Source organism: Streptopelia decaocto, assembly GCF_964273445.1.
Source record: "Streptopelia decaocto genome assembly, chromosome: 12".
Classification (NCBI taxonomy): Eukaryota; Metazoa; Chordata; class Aves; order Columbiformes; family Columbidae; genus Streptopelia; species Streptopelia decaocto.
In genome coordinates this window covers 1,537,149-1,564,346 of record NC_138667.1, presented here as the reverse complement: position 1 = coordinate 1,564,346, position 27,198 = coordinate 1,537,149, and the positions used below count along the sequence as shown (strand labels likewise).

Below are 27,198 nucleotides of genomic sequence, written 5' to 3'. Positions count from 1 at the left end.
CTGCAGCGAGTGACGGGGCCGTCACCGCCACCGGCCACGTCCCCAGCTCGGGAAAGGACGTGGGAATTTTTCCTTCACTGGTGACTTTCCCATCACACCGTGATGCAGTTTTCCACCATGATTCAGCCCAGGTAGCTCAAAGGTTACATTTTTCTGTTAATCTAGCATTTTCTGTTCATTCAACTCCAGCTTCAGAGCTTTCAGCCGTGCTCACCAGGGAAACCACTATGCTGTACGGGATCACCACCTCCATCCCCTTCTCCAGCATCACTTTTAGGCAAGAAACCTCCCACCACTCCCCATTCCAGACCAGTGGGGCAGCTCTGGACATCCCAGTGAGGACCCATCCCCAGGGCCACCACGGGCAGAGGCCACCGCGCCGCGGTCCCGCCGTGCACTCGCTTATCTGCCCTCCATCGCCAGCAGCGCAGGTAGGAAACGGCGCAGCTCTCCGCTGGCAAATCCCTCGCAAAGGTCTTTCTGAGTCAGTGGCACTAACTTCATCTGGGGCATTTCCTAGTTAGACAAACAAAATTACTCTCAGTCTGGCTGCTCCTGGATCAATCGCACACTCGCAAACTCTTATCAAGCATCTGATGGCAAGTTGCTATTTGAGTTAGAAAAATACCTATTAGTTATTACAAAACTCCGAAGTTTCCCAGCTCAGCTCGTTTCTCAGCGCGATTTCCTGCGGCAGCGCTGGTAGGAGCTGCCAGCACAGCCCGTGGCCCAAACTGCGCTCGGGTGGTCCCTGCGTGGGGCTGGGGACCCTCCAGCTCCCCAAGGCACAGAGTCACAAGTCCCCGTTTTCCCCTGTGAGCACCAGCGCTCCAGGCATCGATAGCGCAGGACACCCCGAGCCACCTCCCTGTCCCTCGCCTGTGTCCCACAGGGTGTCACAGGCGGTGTCACAGGCAGTGTCACACTGTTTCGGGGGTCCCGCTTGGGCAGGAGAGCCCCAGCTCTCCATGAACCACAGGCAGGACTCTGCCGCTTTCTGTTTCTCCCCAGGCGGACGCAGGTTAAGATAACAACAGAAAATAGTTATGCAGATGAAGGAAGCTTTGCATGATTTGGAGATATTCAAATCAAACGCCATCTGAGCGAAGGAAGAGCTTGAAGGATAGTTAGAGGAAAGAAAAACCAGCAGCAAAGTTCCATTGTTTGAGCGCAGTCAGATCTGTGGTCTCCCCAGTTCCGGCACTTTCACCACATGGTGAAGAGAAAGTCTTGGGATACGGAGAAATGAAGAATCCCCAAACCAGGCAGTTTACACAGTTTTCAATGTGAGCTGACTCCTACCACTGTTATCTTACGGTGGAAATTTCCTATGTTGAAACGTAATGCAAGATCAGAAGAAAATCTTGACTTTTACAAAAGAGACCTGTTGTCCTAACTGGATAGGAGCAACTTTGGAAAGTGCAGATAAGGGAAAAATAAGTTTTTCCTGCAGGTTCAGCAATTTTACAGCCATAAATTGAGATGTTTCTTCCAGAAAAGCACACACACACAGGTATAGATCACCAAAATATCCAGGCTGTGGCAGCTGATGGGGTTGGGTCCACGCAAGGCCATGAGCGGCGCGGTGCGGGTCCTGCTGGCCGCGCTGGCGCTGGCCGCGTGCCGGGGCCGCGGGGCGGCCGTGCCGCAGACGGCCACGCTGCTGAAGGAGAGCATCACGCTGCTGGGCGAGCTCCTGCACGCACAGGTAGGGCTGGCGGCCGTGCCCCATGGCAGGGACGGGGTGTTCCGATGTGCTCGGCGAGAGCGGCGCTGAGTCAAAGGAGGGTGCTGAGCGTGCGGCAGCGGGACAGAGCGCTCCCGGACAGACAGATGGGTGTGTGTCTGTGCGCACACGTGTCAGGATGGACCCGTGTTAGTGGTTTCTCGAGCCTGATCGCTCCTCTCCCTTGTGTCTTGATAAAGGTTTCCTGTGACAAGATGAACGCGACCAATATTTTTGCAGGTGATAAGGTAAGGGAGAAAAAAACTTAACTTGTCCGTGTTTGAAAACAATCACGGGGTCATGGGTGGGCATGGGGGAGGATGCTGGGGGCCAGAGGAGAGCAGGGGCAGCCAGGAAGGAGGCACGAAGCCCAGTGCAGCACCGCATGGGAGCACGGAGCCCATTGCGAGCCCCGAGCAGGGATGCAGGGATGCAGGGATGCAGGGATGCAGGGATGCAGGGATGCAGGGATGCAGGGATGCAGGGCTGGTCCCAGCTGGTCCCAGTGCCCTCACCTTCCCACCTGCAGCCCCAGCAGCATCAGCTGCTCCCAGTCACCCAGTAAGGGGGAGGCCAGAGGGACGGGCAGGAACGGGCAGCGTGTGTTTGAGCAGCAAACAGGGTTTTTCAGGCTTTTCAGAAAGGAAAAGAGGAACTTCTTCCCTTGCCTTGGGGCCGTGTGTCACCGCCACAGACACCCACACGCGCCTCTCACCAGCACCTCGAGCGCTGGTTTGATGCACTATCCATCTTCAGCCCCTTATCTAGGGAAGGCTCTTGAGTCAGCAGGAGATTTAATAGCAGATAATAAAGCCTATTTCTGCTCTGAAAACTGCTGCCTAAGCCAAGCTCCCTAGCACGAGGGTTCCTGTTTGCACAGAAAGCCGGTGGCTTCGCCTCGTGGGTGGCAGCTGAGGGGCACAGCCGCCTCCCCTGGGGCGCTGAGCACCCTCTGGGGGTCCCGCACCCCCCCCACCAGGGGGAGCAAGAGGAGCTGCCCAGGATGCTGCACAACCCGGCGCCTGCAGTCCAGGTTGTGCCCATGGGGATGCGCTGCTTACCTGATGGTGCCGATGGGGGAAATCCGAGGAACCCTGAGCAGGGAGAGCTCTGGGGCACCCGCAGGAGGTGCCCACCGAACATCCCGCAGGGAAGACAGCTGAATAATTTTCTTATACCACCAGCGCTTCATCCATTAGCTCCTCATCTTCTACGTGTCTCTGCTGTGGGACTTTACGCAAAGCACCTGATGGATAAAACCTCTTCCTGGAGGCTGCTGCTGTTCCCACGGAGCCTCTGTCCACCCAAACCAGCTTTGATCCCACAGGACCCCACGGGGAGCAGCTCCCCAAACACGGGGTCCCCCCGAGCTGCACCGGGAGCTCAATGCTCTGAGCAACAGCGCTCAGCGCCGCCCCAGACGCTGCTGCGCCCTCTGCCCAGCGGCTGGCGGCACCTTCCTCACCAGGGACAGGAACGGACCCACATGTGCACAGAAGCGTTTGGGAAGCTTTAACATCTCAAGCTGTATTTGCGCCTGCCATTTAGAGCAGAAATGTATTATTCGTGCTGTTTTAATCTGCTGCTAACAAAGCTGTGACTGTACTAAAGTGTCTCTAAAAAAGCCGTGTGTCCCTTTCCAGAACAATGACATGGAGATCCTATGCAAAGCCGCTGCAGTTGCCTGGGAGGGTCGGAGCTGCCACAACCACCTCGAAGGAATTTACATGAACCTGCTCAGCCTGCTCCGAATAAAAAGCGCAGCCCTCAAGGTACAGCAAGCCCCCCCTGGCCCCCTACATGGGCTGTACAGCCCTGAGCCTCCGAGCTGCTCCCTTGGTCGCTGTTTTTGCTCCCATCCAAAGCTCTCCCAACCAGCAGCAGCAGCCAAGGCTGGAGAACCAGCTCCCCCAACAAGTGTCCTCATGGCCGTTTATTCTCTTCCCAATACAGGCCCCGTGTCCCGTGGCCACAGGCAACACTATGTCACTGAACGACTTCCTACTGAACTTGCGCAGAGTCCTCCAACGATTAGTAAAAGACTAGAGCTCCAAGGGAAAAAACATGGGGTTTTCTTTGTTTGTTTTTAAACTATGATACTTTATTTTTTTGAAAGATTATTTATAATAATTCTCTAAATAAATGTATTTTTGGACTAAATCTGTTGGCATTGTATTAGAAGTTGCTTGGCTGGAAACTGGAGAGCACAGGAGGAGATGTGGGAGCTCCGGGGTGCTGGAGCATGGGACATGGGGCCACAGGACCAGCTGAGATGCCCGGGGGTGGGACAAGCACCGGGGACACCACAGGGCAGGGGGGGAAGGAGCGCCGTCTGTGGTTCTATTTCCTATCCACGTTCTCAGAAAGGGGCAAGTTTGTGACTGGGCTGGAAACCCAGCGCTGACTCTAGAGAGCAGAGCAGTGACAGGTTCCTACATGGAGCTGAGGCTTTAAAATCACGACATTCAGAGTAATTCTTGCTGTTTTGACATATAAGCTACAAGAAAAACCTGGAGCTACAGTGAACAGAGCCCAAGGTCCACTGGCATAAGGGTGGTGCTGGCAAGAGTTGCCTAAGTAATTCGCCCTGCTATGGGGTTAAGGCTGGTACTAACACAAGGAAAGCAGGTCCAAGCAGAGGAAAAAGCCCAAGAGAAGCCAGAGTGGGGGCACTGCTGGAGGCTCTGACCTGCAGAGCGTGCGCTGCAGCTGAGAAGGGAGACGCCAGGAGCACAGGTCCCCCCTCACTCTATAGTCTGGCATTGCCCTTTGTGGCCCAGGAGTAAAGAGGCTCCAGCAGCAAAAGAAACAGCAACAGGGAGCAAAACCACACAGCTGGAGGGATGACTCGAGCCTGCGGGAGACCTGGGTGGTGGTTAAAATCTTTCTCTAGCACAGGGGGCTGGAGCCTTGGAGGTATTTCAGTGTCTACCCTTTGACCATGTGCTTGGGCACAGCGTGGGAGAGCACTTGGGAAAGTCCCAGGACTGCGCAGGGTCTGGTTCGTGCATCAGCTGAGTCACAGCACTCGGGGGAGCTGCAAAGCGAACAGACAACAGAAAATCCCTGTTACCTGTTGTGTGAGGAGGCTGAAGTGTCTTCCAGAGGAAGAAATGCCCTGCAGACCAATATGGTTTATGCAGCAAAGGAAACAGAGCTGAACACTTCCAGTTGCTGCAGGTAGATTCATCCTATCTGCGCGAGCACGGGGTGGGACAGCACGAGGACGCTGAAGGGCAGAACAAGGTGAGAAGCCGAGTTCTCCCAGCTGTGGCACCGGCGCAGCGCTCAGACGCAAGAAGAGGCAGAACAAGCAGCAGCGATGGTTTTGGAGGACGAGAAGCTGCTGTGGCAGCGCCCTGGCTCAGCTGGGCTGCCCTGCTCCCCAAGGGCCGCTCAGGCCAAGCCCAGCAAGGCTGGGCCTGAACAGGGAGCTGCTCAGGGTGCAGCTCATCATCCGCATCCCACCCTCAGCCCACTCACCCCCAGGGTCTCGCTGCCCTTCCTGATGATCTTCTGACTCAGCCGAGTGACACACTACGTATAAAGCTGAAAACCACGCACGGAGGTGGAACTAGGAATCAAGAATTTTATTTCATGGTATGAACATGCTCCAGGGACACAATACTGATATACACAATGTAATGAATAAAGTTTAATCGTGAAACAAAGATTAATCAGAAATAAACAGAGTTAAAAAACCAATAAATAGGAAGACCAACCACAGACAGACTAGCAGTTTCTTATATACAGGACCAGCTAAGCAGAACTGTGGAGAAAGGTGAAAGCTGGACACGTGCAGACAGTGTAGTCAGTGAAAGGCACTAAGGACCATTTCCCCTCCTCTTAAAGAAAGGATCAGGAACAAGTTAAATATAAAACAATTCATTTACACAACATTAAACAACATAAAGTGTCAAAAACCTCAATGTTAAGGTCCATGTTCTGGAATGAGGGGAATCTTCCGGTAGCAAGATGCACAGATGAGCACACACAAGATATATAGTACAGTAATACGATTTTTGATAAATACTTTAGAGCTCGTACTGACCTGGGATGAGAATGGCTGTATTAAGCTCTTAAAAAAAACCCACAAAACCAACCCTCTTCCTCACTGAAGCATGTTACGGGCCCATTCGACATGTTGTCCAGGGCTACAGAGAGGGCCCATAGAGTAAAGGAACCTGCAGGGCAGACTCCCTGGCTGTAAAACAGAACTTGGACAAACCAGCGTTTAAAGGTAAACCAAGCTGACACCGCCACTGCAAACCAACCCAACCCCTCTTGTAAGAGCAGGGAACTTGTTCTCCAAGCCCCTGTAACAGATGGTTACAGCCAGTTTCTCCAACCTGCCAACCACAAAGGTGTGCAGGCAATTTAGTGTTTTCTCCACTCCAGGGCTCACTTCAATTTGTAGAGTCCTATTGTTTTCAGCAGCAGGACTGCAACATTAAATCATAAAGCATGTGCCTTTACAGCTCAGTTTCAAATATTTTTAAATGCGGCGCCGTGGCTCACAGTGGGATCTTTGAGCCACCGATGTCTGCCAGGTAAAAGATTTCCCAATGGTCTTTCTGACAACACAGTTCAGGAGAAACTCCCTTAAAAACAGATCATTCAACAAATCTCAGCACAACAGAACACAAAAGGGAAACACAACAGTTATCCCTGGTCTGAGAACTAGGACAGGCCTTGCTTGGACCAAGAACTGACAGCAGGCCTAAGATAAAACAGCATTTAAACCATTTCCGGTCTGTCTTGTTTGAGAAATACAAACCACGAGATAATCCGACTCTATCCGAGCACATTCCAAGTCAGGTCGGCTCTGCAAGAGTAAAACCAACTACGCCCAACAAACATTCTGAGTATTCACCCCTTGCCAGGGAAGTCTGTTCCCTAACACCTTGAACTGCTGGGCTGGAGTGTTGCTATCTGTGCCTTCTCTGGCCTCAGGTGACAAAGCCAGATCTCATGTGGCCTCCCTGCCCACCCTAACAGAGGGCAGCATGTTCTTCTAGGTCATGATCCTGAAAAACACATTTAAAAACACAGGGAAAAGCTTACAGCTCCTTTCAAATAGCACAGAATATATCTCCAGAGAAAATGTGGCCTTACAAGACCAGTTTTAACTGTTACAGATCCTGTCAGAGTCACAAGGTACGTCCAGTTCAGCATCACGACAGTAAGACAGGGATACCAACTTCTAACTACTCTAAGTGCTGCACAAGAACACTGTGGTAATTGCAAACGCGGCTGCCAGCGAGAACCGAGGGCACCGAAGGGGCTGTCTGTCCTGTCAGCCTTACGGACTCGGTTTCTCCCATTAGTAACTGTAAACCTGTAGTTAACATGAAGATCACACGGGAGTTACAGCCGATTACCAAGTCCCTGGTACGGGAGCTGTTCAGGTGCCTGCAGCTGACGAGTTACAAAGCACACACAATCCAAAGGAGACATTTTCTGTGACACAAAAGCAACATATTAAAGTGATATGTGTCTATTAGCAGCATAAATATCAAAGCAAACAAGCAGCCACCACAAATAAATGGTTATTATGAGAGACCAGAATTTTTTGCTCTCTGAGCATAAGCCAGAGACCCGAGATACAGCGTCTGCACAGCAACACCAACAGCACCGACTGTTTCAGGGGAAACTGTTGTTGCTATTCTGGGAAAACTGGGCAGTTCACACCTGTTTCAATACAATGTCCAGTTCATCCTCAGCTTGGAGCACTGGTCCAGTGCCCTGGTAGGCAGGGATGAGAAAACAGAGCCACAACGCTCACAGTGACACCAAGTCATTACAGCATCGCCCTTCAATAATCTCTGCTGTTCAGATTACAAAACAACTCATACATTTAAAAAAATTCCAGCTCAGAAGCATAAGAAGCAGCCAAAGCAATGCTGCAACACAGCCGTAAAAGGGGTTGAAAAAAAAAAAAGCAGCTTTATTTTGCCTTTGCATCAAAGGCCTCACTGTGCACAGTGCCAGCAGATCACACGCAATAGACACACTTGTTTTCTGTTGCACTTCAGCAGAGCACGGGCCCCCCCACCCGACCCAGGAGCCTGCAGTTCACGTTTCCCCAAGCCAAGTACTTCCCCAGTACAGCTGGACAGCAGGGGAAGGGAAAAGGACTGTGGATCTGACACACAAACCCATCAGGTTCGCAGCCACAGGGAGGAATATTGAAATAAAAGGGTTGGATGCTCTTAATTCAAAGGTTTGCAGCGACCACATTCAAGCACAGATCAGTGCAACAGAGGACAACAGTGAAAGCTGCCGGTTATGTGCAAAGCAGGGCGCACATCGGATTCACCAGCCTTAAATTCTAGGGTTTCATCAACCGTTTTGAGCTAACATGCCTAGCGCTTAAACACATCTAGAACCCTTATTTTCTATACATTTCAACAAGGATTGCCAACAATAGCTTCCCTGCACAACACATTTAACACGTGGAATTTCACAACCATCATATATACCAGTTTAATATTATGTTAATATAACATACAATATACGGGCAACTAAGGAAAAATACATTTTTTTTTTTTAAATGAAGATCCATCCCAGCAAGGCATGGATTTTATAGCCATTTTATGTGCCATCTCCCAAATCCCACATTCTGGCCAAATCTTACACTCACTGATTTTTACGGCAATTCTGAACAGGTCACACCTACTGCAGCAGAGAGTCAATGACAGCTCCTGGCTTTGCCGAGCGTTTTCTGTTTGGAGAGCAGAAAGGAAAGGGGAAAATAACACCACACACATCATTATGCTGTCTAGGAAAGACGGGGACCAGCCACATTTCAAGTCAAAACTACACAATGTTCCTCTCCAAAAGCAACCAAGCAAACCCCTGCAGCAGCCTCCCCCAGCAGCACACGCAGTATATGCGCTGTCAGCGTGTCAGACGTTAAACCGAACCACAGACACAGCAAAATAAAGCAAGAAGCTGCAAGGGGGGGAATGCAGCAAAAGGGCAGCAGAAAAATCCCCACACAAGCCTTTCTGGACAAGATTTTATCATAGCAAAGAGATTTCACTTGGCACTAGTAAACGTTTTACCATGTAAAATTTTAGTGTTTTCTCATTAAGCAAGAGACTTAGGGTAAGTTTGCATGCACAAACTGAAGGCTTCCCCTGAATAAAGCCCCCGTTACATACAGATACTCCAAAGTTCTTCACCTTCTACCCGTCTTGGGCCTGGACCTTCCTTTCGAAGTCCTCGGCCTCTCCAGCTTCATCAGAGATTGCCTCAAGCTTTCCTCAGTGTAAGCCAAGTAAACGTGGGAAAGGTCCACTTCGAAGGGCTAAAAAACCCAGGAGAAAACCACAAAATATCAGAATCATTTTATACACTGATCAGCGGTGCTTTTGTAACACTAGAGAGAGTCATCTCTTCAAGAGAAAACTGAAACAGGACAGTTTCCCTATAAACAAGCAGCGGTAAGAACACGCAGAACTCAGACCCGTGCAGCTCAATACACGTTTGCAAAGAGTCACTCACATCTTTTTCTTTTTTATCCAGGACAGGCGTCTGTTTCCTCATATTGTTTCCTGTATAGGCAACGCATTTCTTAAAGAAAGAAAAGGTTGTCAGTAAAATCTACTGTGCACAGTAAAACTGACCACAGCTTTATCAACTCACTTCTGAGGTCAGTTAAGCTCCTCAGAAGTTGGTGCTAAAAGTAACATATACACAAGCCAGTCAGCTCCACTTACCAGCTGCCATTCACCAATGTCTTCGTTCCAGTGAACATAGTTTTCAATCATTTCCTAGAAACAAATCAGAACAGTAATTGTTATAGTCTTGTACAATCTACGCTCCAGACGCAGTTTCCAGAACCTACATCCCTAAAGGCTAAAAAAAATAAAGAAAGATTAAGGGAAATAGCTTTTATGTTTTCTATTTAATAGCTTGGGTCATATTTAAGTTCATAATGATTTTTCTGAACATTGGGGGTCACAAAGGAAACAAGTGAAGAGTTCCAAGTTCAGTCTTACTACTTTGTATTAATATTATATCAGACACTAGCAACTACAACTACACAGTTGAAAAAAGAGGTTTAGAACAGACCCAGAGCACGGGCACACAGTGAATATACCAATTAAATACATGGTGAACATGATTTTTTTAAAAATCATTAGGAAAATATGCTGCAAGAGAACTGAAGTTAGTTCATACCTCTGCTTATAACCCCTGACACATTATGAACCACTTCCCTAAACCAGATTCCATTACCATGGAATTGTAGCCAGGGTCATCAAAACCCTGTAGAAACATAACCAAGCCATTCTGCATTCGTTATTCACATCACCGAGCTGGTTCTGGAGCCACACGCACCCGCTGACTCTGAACTTCTTCCAACTGAACTCCAGCACAAGCCTGTCAAGTTACAAGAATTCACCTGACAAAAGCGACTTTTCCTACTTTAGCATCACCTGGTTCTAACAATCCAGACAATGGCACAAACACATGAATGCAACCAAACTGCAGCTGCTCAGCTGAGCAACAGCAACACACGCCGACTCATCTGGGCTCCAGCTTGGCAGACAAGTGTCCGTCAGCTCAATGCCAACACCTCACAAACAGAAGCCAACTCATTTGGCTTGTTGGACAGAGTGGCAGCGGAGAGCTCGGCGTGCACAGCGCAGCCCTGAGCCGCAGGCGTCGCGTCTGTGTCCGTACCTGGTAGTCCTGAGGAATGAAGTTGTCTATGATCAGCATCTGGAGGCGAAGTTCCCTGCTCAGCTGCCGAATATTCTCCAGTAGTCCCTCAATCTCCCTCTGATGCTCTTGTTGCAGATCTGCCATCTGAAGACAAAGCAGGCATTTGAGAGGCAGAGCTTACGACATAGGAACAGACTAAGAGTCTTCTGCCTACACAAAGTTTTTGTGAAACAAAACTAAACTCTGGTTATAAGTACTAGAATATTTATCTCTGAAGTATAAACACTTTGAAACATTCCAGCTCAGAGATGGCTGACAATAGCATTAAGTTCTCAGTTTCATAAAAATGAAACTGGCCCTCTGCCAGTCCAAGCTCCGCACCAGCTAAGGGCAGAGGAAGAGGTGCAGACAAATTACATCCCTGGCAGACTTCAAGGAAAATCTCTGATCTCAAAGACAAAAATGCAATTTTCGTGAAACAGGAACTCTAAATATCGTCCAAGAGATGCATTGATCCAGTGTGACTGAGGAAGTGACAACGAGTGCAAGAGGCAGAAAGGACAGACAGCAAAGAGCAGAGGAGCGTTTGGGCTGCAGCAAAGCAGGAGACTGGGCTGCCAGCAAGCAACTTTTATTCTGTTTCAGAAATGACCAGCCTTTTTTCTTGAAGTTCTGAACATCTCAGTCTCGCACAGAGCCCCTCAGCCAGGCTTAGAGAACAGCTCTACAACACACCTCTGTGAAGCTCTGACACCAGACTTAATTAGATCTTTTTGAATAATGTGAGCTAAACAGCACAGAAAGACATTCCTGGCACTTTTCCCAGTGTTACAGAGCCAACCGCTTACCCTTCGCAGGTACAGCCACTCACAGCACCACAAGCTGACAACTTCAGACACTAACCTCTGATTTTGCAGCCATAAGCATGGTCCAAACTTTCTTCAGCTTCTTGGTTTTCCCCTGTGCTTCTTCCTGGAGGCTGGTGTACTTCTCCTCAATGTCCAAGCGTTCTTGCTGTGTGCAGCATTCAGCACAAACATCCACACATTAATATAATATAAAAAAAAAATCTGAAACTACCTGGAGGAGAAACTACCTGGACAAAACAAAGCATTTGCCAAGGGCACGAAGACCTGGCTTCGCCAGGCTGGCTCAGACCCACAGCACCCGCAGTGCCAACATGTGGCTCCAAAGCCATGAGCCGCTGCTGCACCCTCAGAGTGGAGCCACATCCCACCCATGCACAGTGCCAGGGCACACACGGGTGTCCTGCCATCGCTGCTTTCAGACAGCTACTGCACACAACCCCACCTCCTTCTCCTCGAGCTCCTTGCGAAGCTGTTCTGCTCTCTTCCTTCTTTCTTCCAGTTCCATATTTGATTCTTCGAGAAGCTTCTCTTGCTCCTCTGCTTTTGCCAGCAAGTCCACTCCTCCTACAATCACTTTCTTCTCCAGTGCGGACAGTTTCTCCAACAGGGACTGGTGCTCTTGTCTAGAGAGACAGGTAAGTGTAAACTTCCAGTCCTACAGTGCTTGCAAGGCAGCAGGTCCAGCTCAGTTTTACAGCCCAGACAGCACTCACAGGGCTGGAAAAACTTGTCTTGCTGACACAGGTTTAAGAGGGGGTGAGGCAGTGCAAGTGTCTGCAGGGAGTTCCCTGAGCTCCAGCTCTCATCGCTTCCCCCGCTGACCTGGTTTTGTTTGTGACAAGTGTCTCTGCTGCACATCCCCTCTGCCAGGGGCTGAGGACACCAGCGGTGTCACGGCTGCCCAGGGCCTGGGTGCACAGCGCTGCCCAGAGGCAGCCGCAGAAGCGGGAGGGAAGCGAGTGAGCAGAGATCAAGGCGGCTGTGATGCAAAGCAGGGACGCCGGCTGCTGCTGGAGCCATCCGACAGCAGGACTGGCCTGTCTGCAGCCACCAGCGCAACCTCGGCAGCTTTTGAGCTCCAGAGTGGAGAAGCCCGACACCCAAAGTGACATGTTGTGACAGTGGGCTGCGGGAATCCCAGCTTGCTGCACTGCTACTGCCCACTGAGCAGGCAGTACTGCTGCTCTTCATGCGCCCCCATGGTTTGGATCATTCCTTTCTGTTTCTAGGCTATAGAAGAAACAAGTGGCAAAAGGATAAAGTTTGTCTTTTGTGTGTCCTCTAAACTCTGAAAGCAGAGTAAGCTCCTCTTTTGCTTTGATAATAGCAAGAGCTGATGTTCAGTTTATAGTTTGACACACATCTCACCATGCTTCTCCAGATATCAATATCCATACCCAAGTTATAAATTAAGGAAGGAAAAACCCACGTGACCACATGAACTGCTCAGAGCAGGGCACTCACTGGGCTTTAAGCAAGTCTTTTTCTCTCTTCTCCAGTTCAGCTCTGGCTTTATTTCTTTCTTCTTCTTCCATATCAAGCTTCGTTTCAAGAGCTTTTCTCTCCTCTTCAATCTTTGCTTGCATCTCTACCATCTTGTCAGGGGAAACTTTCTTTTTGCCTTTTGAAGAGACAGTGAAAACAAATTAATTCACAGAACAATACGACATCCTGTGTATCACAGCATTTTTTCCAAGTTCAGATTCAATACTTGCATTTAACAAAAATGAATGTAATTAGATGTCAGCTCCAAGCTAGGCACAGCTCAAGTCCTTCCAATCCCATTTTAACATTGACCCGCTGGCTCCAGCTCCTACAGAGAAGGAACGCTCTACAACAACACTGCACCATGGTGCCCCCAAAGCAGAGCACCCATACAGAGCACTTGGAGAAGGAGCACTGCCTAAAGAGAGCTCTGAGCTGTAAACTCAGATATTCTAACTTGGTAGATCAGGCCAAATGAAGGAAAACAAAACTGCCTTGACCTACAGGTACAAGAGCTAAACTATCGAGAGTTATCCATCCAAATTTCAGATCACCCTCCCCACCACAGCCCTCATTCACTGCCCTCTTTATGGGCTTACCCATCACAAAGTCAGCACACAGGTATTTTAAGAATGCACTGCTATAAAAATACAGGGAGTAGGGAAATTCAGAACAGCCCTATGGAAAAAAAAAAACAACACAAAACAGGCAGCCAAGGAAACTTTTTGATGGTATTCAACCTACGTAGCAGTGACTGCCCACAGATGTGAAAGTACTGATGTTTGCTGTGACTTATCCATTGTGCCTTCGCAGTGTAACTACTACAGCAAAGCAGGTACTTTCATAGAGGGTTACAAAGGAAGTGGCCAGAGCAACTCGCTGAACCAATCGGTCTGAAGGGTTAGTCCCAAATGCCTGTGATTTTGAAACAAAAAGTAAGGCTGCTGTTCTTAGAAGTCAGTCTGCAAGTCTTGAGTCAACTTTCGTTATAATTCCAAGAATGCCTGAGGCGGGTGAGCAGAGACATCCCACAAATCCTGATTCTCCCTTTAGTCACTGCAAGTAAATCCTTCAGCTTCTTGATTTGCCCTTCTCCAGACATTAAAAAAAAATAGAATCCAGATGCCTAGAAACTACCAGAAGCCATTGACTGTCAAGGGACTGTCTTCAGTGACACAGTACACATGATCAGAATGTGCTCAAGAACTTGTTCAATAAAAGGCTTCCCTCCAATCTTCATGGCATTCAGATATATATATGACCTCTAGCAGACAAAGTGCAGTGTGTCTGTAAGCATGCATGCACACATGTCCATATCTGTATGCACAGTCACAAACACAAGAGAATTAGTTTTGTGCAAGGTAAGCACTACAGCAAACAATGTCTTAGTTTCCATTTGCTAAACTTTGGCATCAGATAGTAAGCACTTATTTCTGGATCTGCGGTAAAAAAAATCTCTTTAGTCTTTGAGTAAGCAGCTTTCTGAAAGTGCTATACAGAGATCATCATAGAAGAAGAGATAAGCCAGATAAAGGCTTCCTACTCTTAGTACACAGCCCTATATATACTCAGTTTAGAGAAAAAGGTGAACTAAACCAAGCTGTAAGACCCTTTCACAAGCTCTGCAATTGTATTACAAGGAGGTAGAAATCAATCACCAACCTGCTTGATCTTGCATTAAGAGGAAGTAGAAAGTAAATCGCGGAGAGGCAGCATATGCATAAAAAGAGGAGGAAAGAAAACATATTATTGCTTTGCTCATTTTGGGCGAAGATCATCAGCATCAGAACAAGCATTAATTTTATGCATGTTGCTAGAGTAGAAAGCACAGGATAATCATCACTAAAACCCACCCCATTGGAGCAAACATTAATGCATCGTGACTTTATGCTCAAGCAGATAAAGTTTCTGTACTTCAGTGCTTGGCACGTCCAGGATAATCTTCAGCTCACTCTTACTTTCTCCTGCCCACTCAACGCAATGTAGAATCTAAATGTGACATTATGAGCCTGCCGCAAAGATCATGCCCTAAGAAACAATTAAAGACAGTAGATTTCTTATTCAAGAAGAGACTTAATGCTTTCCCCAACCCCAAGGTAGCCAATTCTGTTACGTTACCTGTAAAATGTTGGCATAGAGAAGGCTGGTTCTAAATTTTAACCAGTTTTCCAAGCCAGTTCTTTGCAAGATACCTGACAGTTGCACACAGGGAGTCTCAGCAAAAGATTTCTCCATTTGTTATAACTACACAGGGTATTAGTAAGTTAATTTGCAGTAACTGATGCTTCCATAGAGGTATATCGCCAGTTTTGGTTATTCAAGCAAGTGCAGCAAAAAAGGCAGGACAGGAAAGGAACAATGAGACACCACATGCAAAAGGGCCACAGTGGAGGACAGTTAATAGCCCAGGCCACCCAGCCACCCTCCTCGTCAGCACCAAGAGCCCAGGGCAGCTTCCACAGCAGCGCTGTCTCCAAACCGCAGCACACAGGCCGACCCAGCCGCTGCCACACCAGCGGTCTGCTATTAACTGTCCTCATCCAAGAAGGTCAGGTTTCAAGCAAGCTTTGAAAGAGCAAGTTTGAAGCAAGCAGATTCCAAGCCTACCATTGCATGACCCACCAAAGGTCTCCCTTAGGTTGTCACCCTTCTTAACCTGCCTCCACACATTCTCTGAGCTGGTGCTTTCCGCTAACGTAACTAGCACAAATGTGATTAAAGTTTAACTGCGTAGCAACACTTTCCAGCCTCCCTCCACACGGGAAGGAGCAGACTGCATCTATACAGGATAACCACAACAGTGGGTGAAGTCCCTACAAGCGATCTCCTGAGATGTGATTTGTTTCTTCAGTCATCACTAACTGACTGGAGGGTTTTTGAAGGCTCAGAGCCCCCTCTCTGACCCAGAGCGGACCAGGCTGCCCACACTGCTACAGCCAAACCTACAGCCCCTGTTCCTCTGAACTAAGTCCCACACTGACCGAGAACTCCGTGTCGTGGGCGGTTAAACCCCGACCAACACCAAGGATATTTTTTTTAATTATTTGACAAAATAAAGCAAATCAACCAAGTGGGTTTTTTGCAGGTATAAACCTCGTGCTGCTTGATCATTGAACGCTCCATTCATTTTCTACAGAACTATTTTTGAGAGGGTAGAGTCCAATATACCATAGCACAATCCATTTCACCTGTCTAGCTGTCCCTGTTATAAACTCGTACTGTAGCAACTCCCAGTGAAAAGTTAGCTTGGACTTTTCCTTGATACTTTAGAGGGAGAGTTTAACAAACTTTTTTTTAACCTATTATTTCCCAATTCTCTTTCAATCTTGTTCAAGCAGCACAACAAATTGCTTCTTACTCTCACGTATCTGGCTAACAATGTGCACACTGAACAACTGTTTCAAGCATGGAAGCAGCAAAGAAAAGGCATGCTGTAGCAGAGTTTAAAGTTCAGGTTTATTTTTCCAACAGACACAGCAGGGAAGAGTGCGGCATTGCAAAATGGAGTGTGCAATTATGGAAAGGCCAAAGCTTAAAGGACTTAAGAGCTCCCACTCACTAGTGAAGGACTTATCCAGAGGTTTCTCTATGACAGAGCATGTGGAGTCTGAACTACTGCTGCTGCTACTGCCTGGAAAACAGAAATGCGTCCCACAGAAAAACCCAGAGACGGAGAAACATGCAGATGGGAAGTTAGTTCTAAAGGAAAGAAACCCAAAAGGCTCAGCAACCTAGTTGAAAAAGGCCCAGGTTCCCATCAAGAAGCATTTGCCAGGATCCCTCCCAGACTCAGCTTGCAAAGCCACCGTTTCCCAGCACAAAATAGCATGCTCAGAAATACACTTCAGTTAAAACCCATCTTAACCAGCCTACAGCTTAAAACAACATGCCAAGGCAGCTTCTGTTTCAAGCGACAACCGCACAGAGAACCAGATCGTAGTGGAGAAGGCTGTGGATATCTGCAGTAGCAGAGGATTCAGTGACCAGGAGTCCTTTCCAGTCTTATGTACACAGCAATGTGCACTTTTCCCTCTAGAAGGCGGAATCAGCTTAGACAGGGACAGTTGCTGTGTGTTCTGCTGAGCTGCACCCTTACTTTGGGAAGTTTAAGCTAGAGTAGTTTGTTTGGAAACTGAGTAAGTCAGTTATTCACCCTCTGCTCCTTTCAAGCAGCATTTTGAAGGTGGTCTCCCCTTGGGAGGAGACGTGGGTAGGACTTAGTTCTTGATGGAGACAGCAGTCAACCTTTTTGCTTCTAGAAATTACCAAAAGGTAAGAAATTAAGTAAAAGTTGTTAAAACTATCACCAAAGGCACAATAAAAGGTCACTTATGACTCTACTTGGACAGATAACAAAGAGTGCATCTAAAGCAAGAACGCTTTAACAGGAATTTTTAGACAGATGTGGGTGCTTCAGGACAGGAAGGCAGTTTGAATGTCACAGTTAGTTTACTAGAGAAGCTGGAAGTTGAAGTGTAGCACTGGGCTTGACTTCTCTGCTCCCCATGAAGAAATCTCAGAGGTTCCAGGGGCACAACAAGCTCCCTGGAAGCCACAGCATCCCATGGTCCACAGTTACCTGCAGTTCAGCAACATCCCTTGGGGCTTAGAGGTTACACGGTAGCTTAACACTGGTGTAGGACAAGGCAAACTTCACCATGGGATTTCCAGAGTGCTCCCAAACAAGGGATGTGCAGCTCCCATTCAGCTTTTCAGCTAGCACAAACACACCCAAAGGTCAAGTTTTTCCTTTATCAACATAAAATAGGACACCAGAAGACTCAGTTACTGAGCATCCATAAGACAGATGAATCCTTTGCCTAAACCACAGCCAAAATTCCCCTCCAACCATTCCCATGGTTATAAAAACCACATCTGCCTACCACTGATCTTTGGTGCCTTCTTCCTCCCACCTCTGCGAGCAGGGGAAGTTCCACACCACCTGTCACAAGCCACACACAGCCACCCTGCGGCACCCGGGGAGCCACCGCAAAAGAGGATGTCACCACAAGCACAGCTACCCGAGTGGAAGCAGATACTACACGGGTTCAGAGCCGTCCATCTACGGAGACGGCACCAAGTAGCTTCGTTTCTAGGAGAGGCATGATAATTGCAGCGGCAGTAGGGCAGCTCTACACCTCCACTGTTCCCCACCCAGCTCTGGCTACGGTTTCTGACACCAGCTGCTGGATAAGAGGAGATTGGTGGCACTGACAGGGATCTCTACTGCCTTACCCCGCCGTCTCTTCCGCTTCTCTCCATCCTCTCCAATCTCCCCATCATCATCTTCATCCTCCTCTTCAGAATCGCTGGTCTCAGAACCAGATATCTCTTCCCCTAGGAAGAGAAGAGAGTGCTTTTTGATGCACTTTCCTTCACCTCATATCAGTTTTTAACTGTGAGAGCAGCATTTGTCCAAACCCAGCAGAGTCCAAGACCAGCTTAAGAGCACCTGCATAAGTCATTAATGGCTGGGCAGACACACAGCTTGCCATGGCTCAGGAAACTTAAGGAAAATCAAGATAAGCAACTTAATGCTGTGAAGCGAGTGTGTGTATACATTAGAGTTCAAGTGGGTGCTTTTTGTGGGAAATAAAGCATCCCTGCACTGCTGAAGCATTAAGCTACAAAATTTTCCTAATGGGATCTCCCCATACCTTGAAAATGGTCAGATGAACAGAGTTCAGGCGGACTTGCTACTTAATCAGACCCCTGTACACCAAAGCTAGATGGCTGCTAGCTGAGAAACACGTCCAGTTTCACAAATGTTTATCGCTGCTGTCATTGCAGACACAATGCTCAGAGGTTTCAGGCTGAGTTTGGAAACCAAACCATAGAATCCAACACTTAACATCCAGCCCTCCCAGTGATGTTAGCAAACATAAGGCTGTTCTGTAGCTCAGAGTCTAAAATTTAAGGAGCCGCTCTCAGCCCAGCAGGGGTGAAACAGTTACACCCAGCTCCTAACCCTTGAAGAAAGGATTACTCATCATTTCTGGTTTCTCCTGAACAGGACAGACTTCAACCAGCAAACCACGATGGAGTTACTACTACAGCTGTTCTGTGCCGGGACCGTCTCCCTGGAGAGACACATTGTGCCAAGGTCGCTCTTCAGTGAGCGTTCCTCTGCCAGGGTCCTTCCATATTGATAGACTAATAGCATCACAAGGCCCTGAAGTTATACAGCTTAAAGAAGCTTCTTGTTTTCCTACACATAGTTTAGAATCAGCCCCAGTTCTAGCTCCCAAATTTGGTTCATTTTTCTCCCTGCGCCCCGCCCCCCCCAAAAAAAAGCATCCCTCCTCTTTCAACAGTTAAAACATTTGACCTTTCATCACTGTGCATTTTAATTCCCACTCTCCTCAGCCCTGCCCAGAGCCCTCCTGCCCTCCAGCCCGGCTCAGGCAAACCCAGCTCAGCCCAGAGCCCAGCACTCCCCCTGGTGCCAAGTGTCACCTTGCAGGGGACACCTCCTGGAACGCAGCAGGGCAAACCAAACATCTTCAAACAGAAGCAGCATTGGCATAGAGAGAAACACTCTGAGGAAGGGGAATCTCACCTTCTTCCAGTTTTTTCTTAAGCTCTTCAATCTCTTTTTGAAACTGGCGGAGCAGAGCATCCTTGGGATCTTCATTAATCCTGGCCTTGTTCTTTATGTTCTTGGCTCGGTTTGCGTACCTGAGGGTGCTGATAGTCTCATCGTAGTTGTAGTCTGCTGGTCCGATGTTTGCACACTGCGACACACAGAAGACAGAGTCACTGGAGGACAGTGTCAGTAGTTTCAGGGACCCATCCCCAGCTCTCCCAACCTCGCACTGCTCCTCTTTCCCAAGCTTTCTTGCTGCTTCTACACCAAAGCTGCTTTTGGCTACCCAAGCACAGCTTCTATTTGGTCTTGTGCACATCTGCAGCGCTTTGAGCCTCATTTGCACAGAGGCAAAGGGAAAATATAGAAAAAAAAACCACACCTAAGTAGTTCTCTAAGCTGCAAACAGCCCTGAAATAAAGAGGTAAATGCCAGGGTGTTCTCCTGGCAAAGTCACTGTGGTAGCCCTGCAAAAATGCAGCTTGAGCATCTCTCAGCTTACCATCATGGTTTTGGAATTGCCCCCCAGAGAATCCTGCAGGAGCCGTGTCAGTTTGGAGTTACGGTAGGGCACATGGGTGCTCTTGCCATCCACCAGCGCAGAGATAACGTTCCCCAGCGTGGAAAGAGAGAGGTTGATCTTGGTGGCTTCCTTTAGTCGCTGCCCTGTGGCTCCAGTTTTCGCTTGTCTTTCAGAACCCTGGAAAGGGAGCAGGAAGCAGAAGCAGGAGTTACAACAGATCCTCTAATACATCTCCTTCCTCCGAACAGGATCAACTATACCCAAAGTCCTGCTAGCAACCACATCACTAACCTCCTCAGCCATTGTTAGAGAACCTGGTCAAGTACCTCATTGTGAGAAACAAGTCAAACAAGCCTTAACTGAAGCTTTCAACTCTAGAGTGCTCAAAGTAATGCAGATGGGAAAATAGAGCTTTTGTCCCCATAAACAAAAATTTCACGAGAAGCCAGTCAGCAGGTACGAGGCACCTCAACTAGACCTGCTGAGCAGCATCTCCAGCCTCTCCTATCAGCAGGTGAAAGGAAAAAAGCAACACCGCAACTAGAGTTTCATAAAGCAAACTGAACATACATCATGTAAATAAAGTTTACATACAGACATTGAATGCCTTCTGTCTTCCTTTTCCTGCATCTTCTTCAGGGAAAGATACTCCAGTGTAAAATTGGGGCTAAAGACATGTTTTAGCAGCACAATTTTATCAGTTCAAAGTGAGTGACAGAGGGAGGGAACCTGCAAGTCATGAACCACCTAAAAAAAACCCAAAAACCACAAACCTCTTGCAAAGACCCAGTTCTGCTGTCCAGAAGGCTCTTTCCAATGCACTTTACGCATTTAATGATTAATTAATAGAAGCAAGAGAGCCCTTTTACTGGGACAGGCGCTAGCAACACTAAAGGCTCTTTCTGGTACAACTGTGCTTTAAAGCCCCAGGGTAATACTTCACAGAAATCAAATGTCCAACAGAAGCCTGGGCTCTAGCTGTGAATCAGGGGATACTCCCTCACTGTACCTTCATCCGGGCACACATGAGCAGCAACACCCACCACATGCTACGGCAGACCCGCCTGGTCCTACTTACAGCAAGATCCACAAGGTGCAGCTTGCCCATGCGCACATGCATGTTTCCATCCACCCCCTTCTCGCTGCACTCAATGGTGATAGTGAAGATGGCATGCGAACGAGAGCTGTGCTCGTTCATGTTTGTGGCACCAACAGAACCTTTTAGTAGAGAGAAAAAGCAATGTTGTCTTCAGAAGGAATTGCATGCTCTTGTAACACCCTTCCTGCTCCCAAAGGAGACTTATTCCCAGCTCTTTACCCAACCCTGTTTTTCAGAAGATGGAAGGAGGATGTCCAGACTCAGCAGCAAGTTGTATTCTTGGTCAGTGAGATTGTAGCACATCTCCAATCCAGACTAGACGGGTTACAGCCTGTTGTAGCTCTAAGCCAACCACAGACTCGCATCCCACAAACAGCAGTTCTTACCTGTTTCTTTAGGGCTACAAAGATCAGTAGCCTCATTTACAGCTGACCCTTGAAAGCAGCTGCATTTTGAGAAATAAGAACACAGCAATCCATGCCAAGACCAACCATAGTCCGAACTTCAGGTCATAAAAGGATCTGATCTTAACTAAGAAGTCTTCCAGAAAACACTCACCACCTCACACCCACAGCACAAGGCTAATTGCTGTGGTTGGAACTGAAGAGGGAAGAAGATCAAGACACACACTAGTAGTCCTGACAATGCTGGCTGCCTTCTTCGCATCTTCCCCTTCACTGTTTCCCCTACTGGCCGATGTGGGAGGCATGGCCTCCTCTACCTGCCCCAGCAAACAGGTTTTGGGAGGAGTTATGCTTTTTGTTCTGCTCAGCTGAACAACCTTCCCAGCAGCAGGACTAGGATCTCTTACTGTGGCCCCACAACCAGACCTTTGCTCTGTCTGAGCTATAAACCTGCCCATAGCAAGGCTACGTACGGTTCTTGTGGCCCAGAGTCATGATTCTGTCCATATCGTCTGCATTGTTCACAACATAAGCTGAAAGGTCTTTGATATAAACTCCCACGTCAGGTCTCTCTTTAACCTAAGAGAGAAACAGTTCAGACTGAGCATCCTTAGGAGACCCCGATAGCAAATTTCAGCAGCACTCTAGTAGTACAGTGATTTACTCCTCCAAGATTTTGGGCTGCACGTAAAACACTCCAATACTCAGAATCGGAACAGCAAAGGAATAAATACTCATGTAGGGCAATATTCCACTGCTTTCCCTGGTGGCAAACAGTGACTGCAAAGCTCAGTCTACAATGCCTAGGAAGGCTGCTGAGGGCCTTCAGGGTAGAACTGCATACAATACTGCTCACCAATTCCAAGCAAACATCCCACTCAGAACAGCAGGCTCACCTCTAATCGCTGTGTCTGGTCTTTTCCTAGCAGGTCCCGCACTTCTTCATTGTAAATTTCCAGGTAAGACACACGAACTAAAAACCTGAAGACAAAGAGTTGAGTAGCTTTCTTAGCAAGATGTTTGTTGAAGTCCAACAAACACAATCACAGAGTGCAAAGAAAAAGCAGTGATAGACCAACATGATCCTGTTACTCCATCAAGAACTGCCTAAGCAGGAGCCTTTGAGCTGGGGCCAGAGGTACCATTTCAGTTGCCATGGTCAAGGTCAGGCTCCCATTACAGACAGACACACAAAAGACAGAAGCAGTGAAGAGAAGCTGTTTACCTTGTATCCCCCTCTGCTTTGGCAATGTGACCAAATATATGGGCAAAGGAATTGGGAATGATGCCTCTAAGCTCAGGAACTGCTCGGACCCCTTCCATAGTGAACGTTTTGCCTGTTCCAGTCTGCCCATATGCAAAAATAGTACCTAAAGGATAAGAAGATATATGAGCCAGCTCTCAGAAGTTGCTAACTGCAGTTTTACTTCATCCCTTCTTAGCCTGATAGCAATAAACACCTCTGTTTGTCATGGGGTTTAATTTTTCCACCCACTCCAGGCTGGGAGCAACAGAAATGCTGGACAACCACAGTGAACAGGGCTGAGCCGCTGTTCCACCAAGCCTGCATGATATCCAAGAAAAAGCTTGTTTATACTGTGCAGAGTGATTAAAGTATGGAATGCTAGTATACCGAGGTCTCACACACAAATAATTAAGGCAAGCCCAATTAATAACACAGTCAATTAGAGGAAGATCATTATATACCAACTGCAAAACCAACTATTGCCACAGCAGAAACAGTGTGAGGCTTCTACAACCCCGGCCACACCACAAGCCCAGTTCTGAACCTGCAGAGGCAGCTACAATTTGGACTAGAAAATCAGTCTGCACAGGAAGAGATCCAGAAACTTCCCTGAGATCCCAGACTCCGTTACTCCAGAAGTGTATTAGTTCTGAAGTTTAGCCTAGCACTGCTGAAAACCCAAGATCTGGTTGTCAAGCCACTGACATTACAGTTTAGAAAAAGCTGAATTATAATCAGCTGAAACCTCAGTGTGTTAGCACAAGAGCTTAATGAGGCATTTTACAAACCTTTAAAAACTTTCTAATCTGTTGTTTACAGCATAATGTTATGGAAAGCAGTAATTTGTTCCCTTAATAGCATCTGCTTGCCTTTACATAATACATTTACATGCATAACAGACACACGCACAAATCACAGTAACATTCTTCCCAGCTGTAGGAAGCAGCAGATTATCTGTGGGGTAGGGCAGATGTGTTTAACTAGTCATCTTAGTTTAAAACAGCAAAGTTTAGAGGAGAAAATGCAGCAGTTATATGCACAAGTCTGGTATGCGTACCTAGTTACTGTAGGACCGGGGCAGCTGCCTGGTTACTGCAATTGTATAGTGAAGAGACGCTGAGAATTCTGATAATGAGATAAAGCGGGTGTCTTTTGCAAACAGAATAAAACCATACAGCCAACTGACCTTGGCTGGGTCATCACCAATCCCCCACTGTTAATGATTGTGGTAGGTACAACTACCCAGCACTCCGAACAGCAAGTTCCTTCAGGCTACTTTAAGCTAGAGGCCACAACAGGAACAACACAGGGCTATAGCCCCCAGAAGGTAAAACTCCCTTAAATATGATCAGCAGGAACTCTGACAATGCAAATAATAGGAGAGGTGATCCTTGAATTAAAATAACAAGGGACTTACCATTGTATCCTTCCAGGACAGAATCAATAATAGGTCTTGCAGTTAAATTATAGACATCCAGCTGTTTACTCTCTGGTCCAAACACTGTGTCAAATGTAAACGTCTTGGGGGGCTCATTGGATGAGTCTGTTTTATGAACAGTTATAGTTCCTCTCATTTCATCTACGTTGACTGCCATTTTGTAGCCTGTAGCTTTCTCTCGTTCATTAAGAGGCCGGCATCGAACAACAACCTTGACATTGTCACAGCTCTCTGGCTTGTCCGGCTTCTCAGCCTTGTTGATCTATAATTATTTAAAAAACAAAAAAAAACCCCACACAAGTTGTAAGACTGCTGTTAACGTTCCCGTGTGTTTATACACAAAGGCTGTTGAATCAATTAAAATAGATGCATACATCTCCACAGGATCATGAAATTGTGGACTTTAAGCCAGAACTGGTTTATAATAAAAAGCTGAGAAAATAACATACGCTTCTTCAATCAATGCAATCTTCTGTTTGCTAACATGGAAACTGAGTAAAACTTCTGGAGAAGTTCATATTCAATATCATCTATTAATGTCCTCAAGAAACCATTTCCCGTAGTTTGCTGAAGGAAGGTGCATTTGTGCCGTTCCTTTCCATCGACACTGACCACGCTCTCCCACCGGTGCACACAAGCCTCAGACCTTACAGATGACGTGAGCAGATGCCAGTGAGCTGACGGGAATTCATTTAAGTTACTATACTGGCTAAGTTTTCAATTCAATAATTTAGAGAATTCAAATGCCATATCATAAAACCTCCCAAACCTTTTATTCCACAAGGTAGTTAAATATAAATTTGGAAGCACCACTGATTGATGTTGCATGCTTCTCCTGACTAAATAAATCTAAACCACGCTTATCTAGTGAAGTTTAAGGCACCACCCTTGGTGGGAAGGGCTGTGGCCGAGCATTTGTCTGCTCCTAAAGCAGCTTTCTGGGATGTCAGCGAAAAACAAACCCGGGTTCCAAGAGCCTCTCCCACCCGCTGCCCTCTGCCCAGATTCCCACCAGGCCTTGGCGGGTGCTCTGGAGAAAGTACAGAGCTCATGAGCCTCATCTTGGTGGAGGCCGGATCCTACAGGCCAGTTCTACCACCGCAGGTACGGGGGAGTTCCCGAAATCAGCTACAGAACCAGTGAGTCACCAGGAGCCACACGCCGGTGACACCCGCGGCCTCGCGGGGAACGCACCGGCCGAACCACTGCCCGGGCCAGACCCCGGCCCCGAGCCCCCCGCTCCCCGGCCGGGGCCATGTGCCGGCGGGCCAGCCCGAGGAGGCCCGTGAGCGGCGGGGACCCCCCGGGAGGCCGGGCCACCCTCCGCCCTGCCCCGCCCGCAGCTCCGCTCAGCCTGACAGGACGGCACACGCCACCCGCCGTTCCCCATCCCCCGGCGTGGGCGGCTCTCACGCCGAGACAAGAGCGGGAACAGAGGCCGCGGGGCCCCCGAGCTGGCGAACCCCCCCACGCCGGGCGCCGCGGCTCCTGTCAGCGACCGGCCAAAGAACGCAGGAACCGGGCGGCACCAGCGCCGGGCCGCCGCCTCCTCGGCCGCTCCCACCGCGCTCCCCGAGCCCGGCGGCACCGCCACCCCCGCGGCGGACGCGGCCCCGGCGCGGCGGAGCTCACCGGCATGGCGGCGGCGCGGGCGACAGCGACACCGGGCGCAAGGCACCCGCCGGGCGGCACAACGGAACAATAACAGCACCGCGCCTGCGCCCGCCCCGAGCCGCCCCGGCCCGCAGCCAATCGCCGCGCTCTGCGGAGGCCGAGGACCCAATGGCTGACGGGGAAGGGAGGAGCCCGGTCTGCCCCTCGCAGCCATAGGTGCCAGGCCCCAGCCAATGACAGGGGCGGACGGCGGGGATGGGCGGGGCGTTGCCATGGGAACGGCGGGCGGCGCAGCGGCTCCCGTCCGGTGTCACTGCGGCTCGATGGCGCCGCCCGGGGGTCCCGGGGCTCCGCGACTGCGCTCCGGAGCGGGTTGACGGAGCTCCGGGGGACTCCGGTTCTAGCCCTGACGAGGCTCCGTGGGGCTGACAGGGAGCTCTGGGGGTTCTGACAGGGCCCAGTGGGGCTGACAGCGCTCCAGCCCCAGCCTGTTCTCCACACAGGCAGGAAATCCATTTAATCTTTTTCCCGTCCCTGCTCTGTCTTCCGCTCCCTTCCCAGGTATTTCTGCACACCCAGGTCCTTCAGCGGCAGGTCACGGGGCGTTGTTCCAGTTCTGCTCCTCCCCACGCTGCCTTTGCCTGGACCCTGAGGCCTCGGATGCCGGAGCAAGGTCAGGAATAACCAGCAGGGAACATCAAGCACAGGAACAAGCTGAGGGCTGCAGCAGGCAATCACTCTGGATTTCTGCTAGAAGGTTGTAAGCTGGAGCAGGAATGTGGACAGGGTTGACCTGGGGTTTCCAGAAGCATTTCTGATCTCACCCACCAGTGTATCGCAGGGCTGGGAACACACCAGTAATGACAGGACAGGGCTGTTCCCTCAGCCCCAGCTGAGTGTCACCAGGTGAGTCAGGAAGCTCGAGTTCAAGGTGTTCGGCAAACACAGTCAGTTTGCGCCGGAGGCCTCGGTCTTCTCAGGAGGTGGGTTCCGTGCTTCGTACACACTGTGCAGATGGATGCTACCCCAGTCAAAGCTCCAGTAAATTCCAGTACCAGGCCCTTGTAAGCACAGCTAGAGCCTGACAGGGTGGGCAACACAGACGAGTACTTTAAACTGCTCCACAATTTGCCCTTGCCCTTGCTCTGTAGACACAGCCAACAACTTTCTTCATTTCAAGCCTCCAGACATCTGAAATCTTAATTAGAGCACTTTTAGAATGACCCGCGTCTTCCTTTGGAGATATGTTAACAAAATCATCAAAGCACTAACTGGATTTTCCTTCCAACATTTTCTTCCCCTCAGGGCACAGACATCTCTCTGTCGTGTTAGAAGAAAGTTATTCTCTGGATTGCAGAAATAAGCTCACAGTTCCAGTTTTACCCTGAAACATTTGCCTTGGCTGCCAGCATCGTGAACCGCTTATTGGCATCAGTAAAGCTACCAAATCTCCGCCAGCTTTTTCCCAGCTAGATTACTGATTGGGGATTTAAGGAGGATGTAATCAGTTTATAGACAAAGCAGATACTATGTTT

General features: G+C 48.7%; 2 protein-coding genes across 3 annotated transcripts; one reads left to right on the top strand and one right to left on the bottom strand.

The window, feature by feature from the left end:
• Positions 1-1,573: 1,573 nt before the first annotated feature.
• Positions 1,574-3,772, top strand: IL4 (interleukin 4; the record flags this gene model as incomplete). The annotated part of the gene is made up of 4 exons (XM_082063913.1): positions 1,574-1,708; positions 1,927-1,974; positions 3,370-3,498; positions 3,680-3,772. 4 exons carry the CDS (start codon positions 1,574-1,576, stop codon positions 3,770-3,772), a joined length of 405 nt encoding a protein of 134 aa, XP_081920039.1.
• Positions 3,773-5,295: 1,523 nt separating this feature from the next.
• KIF3A (kinesin family member 3A) lies at positions 5,296-25,753 on the bottom strand. Of its 2 annotated transcripts, XM_082063834.1 has the most exons (19): positions 25,682-25,753; positions 24,029-24,311; positions 22,591-22,735; positions 22,262-22,346; positions 21,839-21,944; positions 20,941-21,080; positions 19,842-20,039; positions 19,313-19,487; positions 17,989-18,090; positions 16,313-16,384; positions 12,733-12,889; positions 11,711-11,891; positions 11,303-11,413; positions 10,418-10,543; positions 9,451-9,504; positions 9,236-9,304; positions 8,914-9,038; positions 8,370-8,450; positions 5,296-6,753 (listed from the first exon to the last, which is right to left on the bottom strand). In XM_082063834.1, the coding sequence occupies exons 1-18, from the start codon at positions 25,685-25,687 to the stop codon at positions 8,402-8,404; spliced, it is 2,184 nt and encodes a 727-aa protein (XP_081919960.1). In that variant the 5' UTR covers positions 25,688-25,753; the 3' UTR covers positions 5,296-6,753; positions 8,370-8,401. The 2 variants fall into 2 exon arrangements, with proteins under 2 accessions (XP_081919960.1, XP_081919961.1); XM_082063835.1 differs by lacking the exons at positions 5,296-6,753; positions 16,313-16,384 and having other exon boundaries at positions 7,795-8,450.
• Between the last annotated feature and the right edge of the window lie 1,445 nt (positions 25,754-27,198).

Bases quoted from the DNA above. Each gene is read 5' to 3' on its own strand.
- KIF3A (XM_082063834.1), bottom strand. The intron at 21,081-21,838 runs GTACGTAGCCTT...CTCTACTAAAAG, and splicing joins GACTCTGGGCCACAAGAACC to GTTCTGTTGGTGCCACAAAC. The intron at 11,414-11,710 runs GTGGGGTTGTGT...TGCTGCACACAG, and splicing joins AGGAGCTCGAGGAGAAGGAG to CAAGAACGCTTGGACATTGA.